Source organism: Nannobrachium achirus (assembly GCF_963921795.1).
Source record: "Nannobrachium achirus genome assembly, chromosome: 5".
In the NCBI taxonomy this organism is placed as follows: Eukaryota; Metazoa; Chordata; class Actinopteri; order Myctophiformes; family Myctophidae; genus Nannobrachium; species Nannobrachium achirus.
In genome coordinates, this window is record NC_137814.1 from 51632800 (window position 1) to 51645875 (window position 13076).

Genomic DNA, 13076 nt, shown 5'->3' on the forward strand with positions numbered 1-13076 from the left:
TCGCCAGGTCTTCTGGAACAGCTACGCCCTAAGTTTGTCAGGAAAAATACAAAAACATGGAAATCCTGAACATTTGTAACCTGCATTCCTCGAGTGAGCTGGGTTCAATATTTTAACCAGCTATCTAATTACCAATACTTCTGGAACAGCCACGCTCTTAAGTTTGAGAGGAGAATACAAATATATCCCATTTAGGCCTAATCTAAGTATTCTTATAAACTTCAAACATTATTGAAATGTAACAAAAACAAATGTGATGCTGTATACTGTACATGTACTGTAAAACATCAAAATGCTGTCCCAGCCAGAATGGGTTAAAGATGAGAAGACAGTGCATTTGTCACCCGACGACGGCTGTATTCAACTCTAGGGTAGGTATTTTTACTTTATACAATTTCCAAAAGGTTTACTTCTCCACATCTCAAAAGCAAATATTGTACTCTAACCAACCTCATCTCCAGAAAACATCTGTGCGTCATCGTCATGTTCTTCTAGGACAGCTACGCCCTAAGTTTGTCAGGAAAAATACAAAAACATGGAAATCCTGAACATTTGTTACCTGCATTCCTGGAGTGAGCTGGGTTCAACTTTAAGGTAGGTATTTTAACCAGCTATCTAATTACCAATACTTTTACTTCTCCAAAACATCTCAAAAGCAAATATTATACTTGAACTGTACTATATTTTAAATACCAACCTCAGCTCCAGAAACCTGTTCTGCGTCAGAGAGTGTCACCAGCTCTTCTTGAACAGCCACGCTCTTAAGTTTGAGAGGAGAATACAAATATATAGATGAGAATACAGTGCATTTGTCACCTGATGACAGTTCAGCTCAGTACATTTTTATTTAAAGTGCAATCATCACCCCATGGTGTCTCTGTGCACTTTACAATAGGTTACAAAACCCAGTTAAAACAATGAAAAGGCAAAACATCAAAAACATCAAGAGTAATACACATGGATCAATATAAAAGTAAGGGATAAAGGCAATAAAAGTGCCGTACATATGTTCAAACAGTTACCATGCTGGACAGTATGGCTGTAAAACTGTACATATCTGTAATATATAATATAGGATAAAGAGGCACTGTGAAAATAGGGGGAAAAGCTTTAAAAGTGTCAATACATGTTCAAATGACACATTTCTTGAGGGAGCTGGGTTAACTAGGAGGGCCATGTTGAGGACTGATGCAAGCCGTCGCCAAGTACATTTAGACAAACACTGGCATGATAGATTGTACTTCTTTAAATGTATTTGGGGGGGGGGGGGGGGGGGACTTGAGATTTGACAACATGGGAATCTGACCTACCGATTGCCGTTGACGTGTTTGACGTGTTCTTCGAGGAAGACTAGAGCTGCTCTCTGGCTCCAAGTAATCCTTGTACTTTGGTCTCCCAGTCTGCTACAACGGCCAAAAATTGATGTATTTTTAGAGAAAGAGTGCCTTACTCAAGACTTAAGCCAAGTACCAAGACGTGTAACGAAAGAACTGCATTGATAGAATAGAACGTGCTCCCAAATGAATATAGCATACCGTGTTTGATGCACCACTCTGAGACTCATCTGAGGAATCTGAATCTGACTGATGCATCCTTTTAGACATGGTCTGTAACAAACAAATACCATATTTCTATGGATCAGTTCATTTACAACAGTTTTACAGAAGTATTGCCTTTTCTTTTTAAATCAATGTATAACTGTCATTATGACATTATGCTCTGCATGCTTATTTAATTCTCTCCAAACACCTAAACATCTCTCTCTATCACCCACCACAGTGTCTTGTCCCTCTGTAGTTGTAGTTACCTGTTTAGAACGGAGAAGCAGGGGACTCTGAGGCGACGCCCGAGCAGAACTTGTCACCTTGGCAGCCGAGATGCCGGCAAAGATGACGACGTGTCCGGGTGGTCACTGTGCACAGCTGGGAACGACATGAAAAACACAATGAATTTACTGAATTACAGAGATAATGCAGGTGCTTTCTTCAGTTAAAATAAGTAGACAAATAGTGCTATGTTCTGATAGTACTCAATGATGTTGCCTTCTAGCTCAAATGATTAGAGTACGGTAGTTCACCCCCAAAATGACATTTTTCTATTGATTACTCTGCCTTTGACAACCGAGTTCAATGGTATTTTTTTGTATTTGTCACATTCCTAAGACAAACACAGAAATATCATTGAAATCAGGTGTCAAGAAGCAAATTGCGGCTCTATATTTTTTAACATTGGACGAATACAGAGCCGCAACACGATCCATAGGCAGCCAATGCAAAAAAAAAATACAACCCCGATCTGATTGTCCTAAGTGTCCTCAAACTCACCTAGTTTGGGTTTCTAAGCAAAGCTTGCTGAATTCTCTTTCCATCTGCCAAGTGTTTGTTTCAGAAATATCCACTGTAGGCATGTTATGAGCAACTTCATGTCAATAAATCCAAGCAGACATGTTATTTTTTCTAAGTGCTGAACTTTGGAAGCACTCGTCTTGACTAACGCTACGTCCCGCTGGCTCCTGCATCATGTGCAAATTAGGAACAGGTGGTACACAGGACTGCCGTGTTATTTCCCACAAGCGCTTCCAAACTACAACATGACAGAAATGAATTCATAACATGCCTACAGTGGATATTTCTGAAACAAACACTTCGCAGATGGAAAGAGAATTCACCAAGCTTTGCTTAGAACCCCAAACTAGGTGAGTTTGAGGACACTTAGGACAATCAGATCGGAGTTGTATTTGTTTTGCATTGGCTGCCTCTGGATCGTGTTGCGGCTCTGTATTCGTCCAATGTTAAAAAATATAGAGCCGCAATTTGCGTCTAAATAAAAAAAAAAATAAAAAAAAAAAAATATATATATATATATATATATATATATATATATATAATCATTTAAAAGAGTAATATATATATATATATATATATATATAATCATTTAAAAGAGTAATATATATATATATATATATATATATATATATATATATATATATATATATATATATTACTCTTTTAAATAAACATTCAAATATGTAATCTAAATACTGTTATAAATGTATATTTACTGTCCATATTATTTAATTATTTAATATTGTTATTCATTAAATATATATTCAATACATAATTCACACTATTATTCTTTATTACAATGCATTAATAATCACTGGATTACATGCTTAAATAGTAAAAGGGTTAGAACGTACATGCAGCATCAAATGATGGGATATTAAGGGTTAAAAAAGAGTGGGAAAACTCTAAAAAGTTAATCTGATCTACAAGCTCACCACGCATCAAATCGCGACATCATGAAAGTTTGTAAATCTGCTTTTAGAATTCCCGCCTCTGGCACGAGCAGAAAGGTTCTCTTTTTTGTACACGGCATCCATTCCATAGATACAAAAAAAATGTACGCGTATGTTAAATATATTCAAGACGGATGCAAGGAAATTGTTAACATAAAGGACATTAAAGACTTCAACCCAAAAAACACAGAAGACTTCAATTCCTCTTCGGTGGTCCTTTGCTTGTGGCAGAACAACTATTATCCGGCTCAAATTTTGATACTGAAAGGTGAGTAGGGGGCTGAAGTTGTATTACGTAGCCTCTATACTTTTACGTAGTTTTGAAAGAACGTAGCGTTACCTTTTATTTAACCAATTTAGGTCTATTTAACCACATGAACCCCAGCATATTTTTGGTGGGCAAGGCTTTTGCTGAAAATAGAAGCTAAATAGAAGCTCGACAAGGCGGAGCCTTGTAGCTGGCTATAGCTATAGCCAGCTACAAGGCTCGGCCGTTAGCCTATAGGCTAACGGCCGCGGTTTCTTTACGCTACGCAAGCCAATGATATAGCTATAGCATTAGCTCAATAGCAATAGTTCTGAACCACAGCCTGTTGGTTGATATAGCATTAGCTTAACGTAACTTACGCTAGGCTAATGCTATGCTATGGTTCAGGGCTTAAGCTGTAGCTAGCCATAGCTAGGCTTACAACCGCGGGTTGATATAGCTATAACATTAGCTTATTTTTGCGCGCGCTCTGGTCAAAAAGCTCGTTGGCCCAGAGCTCTTTGGCTAACGACTTTGTGCAGTATGGCTGGATCAAATATAAAAGACTACTCGTCTTACAACGAAATGCATTTTCTGTACTTACCTCTGCGTGTAACGAATGCCTTTTTGGTTAAAATATTTTGTGATCGCTGGTGTGTTTGGTCAGTCACTCACTTGGTCATAGGCCTAAACAGAGAGAGGTTTCCAAAGCCTTGAACAAACATTTAAAATCCACGTTTTACACGATTTATTTCTTCTTCTAATTAAAATGATTTGCCATAGCAGCAGTCTCCTACAAATAGACAACACAAATATTTCTGATCACTAAAAATATCACTCACACATGCAACCCACCTAGCGCATGGAGCGAGAAACTTTGTCTGAAGTTGGAAGAAGAAGGAAGTGACGTGACATCTTCAATATGTGCCGTTCGGGCACTGACTTCGGTGTAACAGCTCAACCCACGGATGCAAAGCACACATCATAGATATATAGAATATAGAATGGCACACATTACATAACACTGATATTAGGCCTACAGCTGAGAACATAATATGGTATAATAAATATATTATATTTACAATTACAAAACGCCATGCATTTTCAAAACACAACCTAGAGTAACTACATCCAATTACAATTTTGATTGATATTCTATAATCCGACTGAAAAACCATCCATAATAATGAATATGCTTGGTTTGTGTGGATATAAATACATTGCCTATTATCAGATACCTTATTTTCAAAACTAGAGTAGCGTTGTTTGTTATGCAGTTATGCAGGGGGTGGTTGCGCTGTTACAACGAAATCGGTGCCCTAACGAATTCCGCTGCTCGCATATGGGAAGAGAAAATGAAGGAAGCTTGCTCAAAATAAAAGCTGAATCTTAAATCCGTAACCGTGTTTCAGATCTTACTTTTCAAACAAGGTATTCTTGGGTATTAAAGTCCTCTGTGCTGGGGACTAATTCCAGTCTTGAGGATTACATGTGCTATGTTTAAAAAATATTTAAAAAAAAAATCACCTATTGGGCCATGGTCTGGAGATTTTGTTTGCTTAATAAACCCCTGCGATCGTGTATTTGTAAAAGCCAAAACAGCCGGAAATGTGGCATAGGGTAGTAAATTACCTGCATTAACTAACTATGGTTATGGTTAACCAACAATAAGCCTGGGGAAGACACACCAAGACAGGCACAGCATATTGATTGATTGATGGTTGATTGATTGATTGATTGATTGATTGATTGAATAATATTCTAGAAGTTTTATAGGAAAAGTGACAGGACAGAAAGTACTGTACATGGGGTCCCAATAAACATCAAATGTCATTAAATCATTGATTGATGTTAGAATGTAGGCCTACTAGAAGTTTTAATGAGAAAATGTAGCCTACAGTTTCATGACTGTACAAATTCACTGGTACAAGGTCAACTCAAATGTATAACCCCAAGAAAGCCTAAGCTTGTCTACATCAGGGTGGGCAACTTTGAGGATGGAAAGGGCCACAATATTTTCATATTCGTTCTATGGGGGCCACAACAGTCAAACAAAGGAAAAATAGCCGATCTACAAGCTCAAAACGTGTCACGCTTGTAGATCGGCTATTTTTGCTGTTTTTGAATTGGAAAAATAAAAAAGATGTTTTTTTTATTTAATTTGAAATGCATTTCTATGTACTTATGTCAGCTTCATGAACTTATATACACATATACAGATAGATAGATAGATAGATAGATAGATAGATAGATAGATAGATAGATAGATAGATAGATAGATAGATAGATAGATAGATAAATAAATACATAGATATAATAACATAAATAGTTGACTAAATAAATGCATATATAAATTAATAAATAAAGCTAACATTGATCACATTAGCTATCGTTTGTTTCAGACACACGTGAAGAAGTGGTCATGGAGGTGGAGAGTGGAGAGAAAAGAATCAGGAGTAAAAACAGCAAGACCCTCAACTTCCCTGATTCCTCCCCTGATTCAGGGGAGAGAGAGGCACTGCGAGAGACATGCAGAGCTGTAAGTTAAACTGATGTTCTACACTATGCAGGCATTGACACTAAGGCTTGCCCACCTGCCCCTGGCAGGTAAATAAAACGTCAGGGCAGGTGAAGTTGGCTTTCAGCTTGCCCGACAGGGCAAGTGCTCATTTGAGAGGGGACACAAATGTCTATAAACACAACACGAGATATCTGTCTAAACACCTGAACGTGGCCAGTGCGCTGTGTCTTCTGGTCTGTGGAATGTAAAATAAGAGCTCTATTTACCTATGATGTGCTGTTTTTACATTTAAAAATATAAAATAACAAGTGTGAAACCATAGACATTCAATCATAGCTAAAGTATTTGGTATTTGGAGGTATTGAGGTATGACATTTTATTGCACAGCCCCAGAAAGTGAAGAAATAAGTGTTAAATTGAGCAGTAATTAAAATCGTAACTATCATTTTATAATGGACGATTTACTTTTCGGGCAAGTGGGCATTACCTTCGGGCAAGTAGAACATGACCTGTACTTGCCCGATGGGCAAGTGCCTCTGAGACCTTAGTGTCAACCCCTGCACTGTGCTAGAATTCTGTCCTGTTTCAGACCATCAGTTTCTTCATATTAATGAGACATTTATGTACATAATTATTAAAGTTATGTGTGTGTGTGTGTGTGTGTGTGTGTGTGTGTGTGTGTGTGTGTGTGTGTGTGTGTGTGTGTGTGTGTGTGTGTGTGTGTGTGTGTGTGTGTGTGTGTGTGTGTGTGCGCGCGTGTGCGTGCGTGCGTGTACATATTTTGGTTTCAGAAGAACAAGAAGGCTGCAGCTGAAATAGCCAAGAAAAAGGGCTACTCAGCCCTCTTAAAAGAAAAGCTGGCTGGAAAAAAAGAATCTCCCCTTTGTGTTCCAGCAGACTCCCACCCATCACACACACCCAAAGTGAGTTTGTAAGCACAACCAATGATGAAAAAACACCTGTGTGAACTGAATGGTGTCAGCTGAGCAACAGCAGCAATGATTGCACATAGTTGCACCATCATCTATCCCCTGTGTATGTCCACCTTCATCTATCCCCTGTGTGTGTGTAACCACCATCATCTGTCCCCTGTGGTCACTAGCGATATTGCACACCACAGCCAGCCTTCAGACAAATTCAGCAAGCCAAGGAGGGACACAAACCCCTTTCTTATTGTATTTCGACAGTTACTTTGGCAATGTAAACGTTTATTTTCTCATACCAATAAAGCTTCTTTGGGTGTGACCCCCCCCCCCCCCCCCCCCCCCAACAGAAAGCCCAGGAGAATACAGCAGCCGGGCCCAAGAGCGGCCCATCAGCCCCACCCAAACGCCAGACAACCCAACCAAAGAAGAGGAAACAACCATCCGGTAAAGTGATGTTGTTTAAATCCACTGACATAACCAGTTAACCACTAAAGACTCCCTAATCAGGAGATAAACGACTGTCAGGTCACACACACAAACTTTAGAAGACCTTCTAATTGTGTGGTGGCAGCGCTACCATCTGTTTAACTGTGTCAAGACTTCTTGACTAGGGGTGACCTGATGGTTGCAACTAAACTGGGGGGAAAAGGGGGGAAACTAATAATAATGAAAAAAGAATAAGATGTAATACCACCACCGCAATTTAGAAGTAATATTCTGAACTATCATAGAGATTAGACTAGTTACATTTTATTCCTTAAGAACTGATTGTACTGTAGTTTCATTTTATCTTTCTGGCAGAAAAATAAAATAAAATAAAACATCTTGTTTTAACCTTCACTTTAGAATCTGACTCATCTGAATTTGGAGGAGACGAGGGTGGGGTTGTACCCCAAGCCCTCCATGAGGAGCTGGAGGGGAAATATAGGAATGCCAAGAAGAGGGACAGAAATTTGGAAGTGGAGCTCTGTCATTTCACAACAAAGTAAGCAATGACTTTGACAGTTGTTGTTTGTTCTGCTGTTTTTGTCTGCTATTTGATATAATGTTCTATTGACACAAATAAATAAATTTACACAAATAAATCTTGTTAAAAAAGACCTATAGGAAGCTTGTTACTGGTACATGGAGTGGACATATGCTAGGTTCTTTATAAATCTGGTAGCCTAATAATGCATACATCATTCAGTTTCTTTGTCTGTACCTCATTCATGCTTTAAGATGCACAGAATTAAAGGAGGAGAAGAAGAAGCTGGAGGAGGAAGTCGAGCAGTACAAGGGCCTGAACATCACCCTGCAGCAGAACCTGACCATGTTGCTGCAGAGCAAAGAACGCAGTGACAGTGATGGTGTGTTTACACAGTGAAACTGTGCTAGGGAAACCCATTACAATGTGTACAATTAAAGTACTGTCATAAGAGGCTTAAATATGATTGTCTAATTTTCAGTTGTAACTTTCCGAGTGCCACGGCCCTCCTCCCCTGTGCCAAGGTCCTCCTCCCCCTCCCCAGGCCCAGGGATTTTCGATATTGAAGGTGACAAGGTATTGAAGAGAGACACAATTCTGAACTAGTGTTAGTTTTGGCAGCATATTTTCAATTTAGCTGTATTTATAGGCTAATAATAATAATAATAATAATAATAAATGATCATTTTTTATTATTTATCTTTCGTCATATTTTAGTTATCTGAAATGTTTTTTTTTTCTTTTTTTTGCTTTGTTTTAGTATAGTGTTGATTTTGTTGACTAAAAATATATTTTCACAGGCCTTGATGCTGTTGTAATGGCTGATATTACAGTTGGTTGTACTGTTTAGAGCTTGACGTTGTGCTATTGTCAGAGTGCAACAATTGAGCACAACCAAGCATCTTCTCCACTAGTTCCCTCCTCAACACTTTAGTCTAGTTTTTATTTGTTGATGAAATTGTCAATATATTCTGTCATAGTTTCAGTCATCATAGGTGTTAGTTTCTATTTAGTTTTTGTCTGTAAAAAAGGTAGTCGACACAAGGCCATAGTTTTAATCCAACAAAATCGACACTCCCAACAAAATTAGGAACCGTTTAGCACATCGTGTAGCGCTGTTTTAGTATTTTATACCTCTAAAATAAGGACTGCTTGAGGAAAGGGGTTAATGACACTACAATGTTTTTTTCTTTTGTTCTTCTTCCTCTTTTAAGATCCACATTGGCTCCAATGTGTGGGTCAACAAAAGCAAATGGGAGATGGTGGCGGCAAACACCAAAGACACCATGTTTGTGAAGGAGCTGGCGGTGGTTGTGTGGGGAACAGCCACCCTCAAGAATAAAAGCCTCTCGGGCAAAGAATGTCCCACCACAAAGGGAGAGGCTAAACCCCCCCTGACCCCAACAAAGGTCACCGCAGTCAGAGGTATGTTTGTTTAAGGCTGATTTCCACCAACAGACTACATCCAACAGGCTTCCTACAGCCTCAGACTGCTAAGTTTGTTGTAGTCTGCTGGCATTAGTTGCTCATCTTATTAATTATAATGACAAACAGTGAATCAACAGTAGGCCAACATTGTTGTAATCATTATCATTAAAGGTATATTAAGTGATTTCATTTCATTCAAATAATAACAAAATGGGTATTTGTTCTGATAGTACTAACTAGTTAGTATAGAGTGCTTGGTCCATGTTTCGACTTAAAGGGATATTCCACTAAAAAAAAAACATTTGGTCATCATATCATCTAATCGGGCTTCTATGAACACCCTAAACAGATTTTAATTTGCTTGATTCAATATTTAGATATTTGGTGTAAATGTGAGAAGGCCGTGTAGGCCCAAAGCCTGTCCCCACACACATACATTGTAACTTCAAACTCCATTTTAACCATAATAGATTCATTATAGACACACATTAATTTTTCTGGTGATTCATAATATACCCCTAATACGTAGGCTGGTCGTGTTTTTTCAATAACCTTTTTCATTTATTTTTAAAAAGTATTTGGGAAAATTGGAATAATTCAATACAATAAATATATATAAAAAAAATTATGAAAAAGGTTATTGATTTTTTTTTTATTGTTTTTTTTTAAGTGGAATATCCCTTTAAGTCTTATCCCCTGTGAGGAGAAAACACTGTTTCAGTTTTGGTGTATCCTGACAGTTTTTCGTCCAATTAGGAGAGGTAGTGCCCGTCCTCCAATCAGGACTACACTCGATAATGATTGGAGGAAGGGCCCTGCCTATCACCCATTTGAAAACTGAAACTTAACAGAAATCACTTAAGACACCTTTAATTGTATGTGTTATATACGCTTATATTGTGGTTATATTCGTTATACATGCCGCTTGCCAACAATTGCTTGCTGACAAGTGGGACACCCCCCCCCCCCCCCCCCCCGCCGCCGCCTTCGTAAGCTGATCTAAAAGTTCGCCGACTGCAGCCCCCCCCCCCCCTCTATCTATCTATCCATCTATCTACCTATCCATCTATCCATCTATCTATCCATCCCTGCAGGAGGAATGCAGTCACTGGTGCTGAAGTCGGCGTACTTCTAGATCGGCTGTTTTGTTCATGAATGGAGAGCCTTCCGGGGCGGCAGACCCCTCCTCGGAACGGGGGGGGGGGGGGGGGGGGGGGATAACAATATGTTATCCTCAAAACATATTGACTATATATTCTCCTGTGTGCTTTCTTTTCAGAGTGCTTCGATTGGTGGCTGCAGAAGCAAAATGTGACTGGGGACGCTCTCCTGCAGAGGAGGAAGAAAATGGGCAAATACATTTCAGAAAAAATTCAGGACATCAACCGCAAGAAATAGACTGTCACGGTCACAGACTTTTGTCATTGCTTGTCTAGGTCTCTATTTCTATGTATGTTCCCTGGTCTAGTTGTCATGGTTCTTTGTTGTCTACCCAGCTGTATCTCTTGTGTAATCAGTCCTCATGTGTATATTAGTCTTGTTCCCCAGTCAGTCCTTGTCAAGTCATTGTTTGGTGTCACTGCATTTGTGGTTTCTGTTCTGGTCACCCATTGTTTATTAAAACACCCAACCAAGGGTTTTTGATCACTACATGCCTGGCTGTCCTGCTTTTGGGTCCTCACTACACCAGCACGTGACAGAATGTGGAATTCCTTCACTTTTATAGGCCTACTGGTTTTGAAAGCTAGCTTTCGAATGGAGTGGGCTGGTTCCACTCTGGTCCATGGTCCATGCTGGCCCAGGGTGGTTCCAGCCTGGTTCCAGAGTGGTTCCAGGGTGGTTCCAGGGTGGTCCAGGGTGGTGTACCATCTATTCCACCCTAAGACCATCCAAGACCATCCAAGACCACCCTGGACCAGGGTGGTCCAGGGTGGTCTTGGATGGTCTTGGATGGTGTACCATCTATTCCACCTTAATACCATCCAAGACCATCCAAGACCACCCTGGACCAGGGTGGTTCCAGGGTGGTCCAGGGTGGTGTACCATCTAAGACCATCCAAGACCATCCAAGACCATCCAAGACCATCCAAAACCATCCAAGACCACCCTGGACCAGGGTGGTTCCAGGGTGGTGTACCATCTAAGACCATCCAAGACCATCCAGGACCATCCAAGACCATCCAAGACCATCCAAGACCATCCAAAACCATCCAAGACCATCCAAGACCACCCTGGACCAGGGTGGTTCCAGGGTGGTCCAGGGTGGTGTACCATCTAAGACCATCTAAGACCATCCAAGACCATCCAGGACCATCCAAGACCATCCAAGACCAGCCTGGACCATACCAGCCAAATGCGGCGAAAACACACCCTAAGCTCAAACTAGGCTGGTCTTGGATGGTTTTAGGGTGGACCACCTTAAGCTGGTTTTGGCTGGTTTTTTCAGCAGGGTTGGGCTGGATATGGAAGCCTGGAATGGTTGTTCAAGTGCAGCTAAACTTGGCATATTAGTAAACGTGCCACAATTAACAATAATGAATTGCACCTGTGCAGCTGACCTGCGGAACCTGGGAATATACCATCTTTTTCAAGATGGGGAGAAGTGTGGAGAATATAATTATAATATTTTGTTAAAGCGACCATTTTGTTACATTTTGCTTTTGTAGTTATTTTACTCTAATTTAACAACATAATAACCAGCACAGATAGACGAAGAGACATTTGTGGATTTATATTTATTTATACATTTTATTTCCCCCCCTGGACCCAGGGTATGGCAGCTGCATACCCCTGCCATACCCAATAATTGACGCCCCGGTAAAGGTGTTGTTTTTGTCCAAAAAATGAGTGACAGACGACATTTTCCCCCACGAAGGAAGAAGATGAAGAAATAATAACTAATTTTAACCCACAGGTGGATATTCTTACTGAAATAAATAAATAACAAATAAAACTCTGTACAACAGGGGTCTTCAACAGGGGGTCCTCAGAGTTACTACAGGGGGTCCTCCAAAATTTTGTGTGATAGAAACCTTTTCTCCTTTTTTTATATTAACCACTTGAACCCTAACGTCCATATTCTGAGAACTTTAGCCACAAATAGCAGATCTATAACGCCTCGCGCTGCGAGGCGTTGTGAGCTTGTAGATTGGCTATTTTCAGAGGTTTGGTGTAGAGGGGAAAAAGAGCAGAGTGAAAGGTCTTTTTTTTAAGTATTGACGGTTCAAGTGGTTAAATATCTGAAAACACAAATTGACACGAATCCAACACTGATGATTGTGCAGTCAAACAATGAAACTACCGGTATATGGAAACAGGTTGCGGGGGGTCCCTGCTTCATCTCTCTCTCAACTAAGGGGTCCTTGGCCTGAAAACATTGAAGACCCCCGCTGTACAAATTTAGGTTACGTATATTCCTGGCACGGTTTCCAGGCTTGTACGCAACGGCAGGATAGGAAGATGGCGATATCTTTGTGACTCATACCGCCTCGGGCCAGACTTTTCTTTTTGGCGAACTATCACAGAACAATCCGGCGCGCTTTTATAACATCTACATTCAAGACACTGGAGAGCAATTAGAGGTATTGATTGGGTGCCAGAGTCTAAAGTGATACGCCCGCAAAACAAAATCAAGTTTTATTCCGCTTGATTCAGTGTAGCTCGGGCCTGGGGCATTATTAAGGGGTATA

The 13076-nt window shown here is 40.0% G+C and overlaps 1 protein-coding gene across 1 annotated transcript; it reads left to right on the forward strand.

The window, feature by feature from the left end:
• Nucleotides 1–3400: 3400 nt before the first annotated feature.
• On the forward strand, nt 3401–11180 carry LOC308285657 (BEN domain-containing protein 5; the record flags this gene model as incomplete). Its single annotated transcript, XM_080726491.1, has 9 exons — nt 3401–3566; nt 5948–6084; nt 6858–6989; nt 7340–7436; nt 7839–7977; nt 8214–8341; nt 8441–8535; nt 9174–9384; nt 10667–11180. The coding sequence occupies 9 exons, from the start codon at nt 3401–3403 to the stop codon at nt 10783–10785; spliced, it is 1224 nt and encodes a 407-aa protein (XP_080582617.1). The 3' UTR covers nt 10786–11180.
• Nucleotides 11181–13076: the final 1896 nt, after the last annotated feature.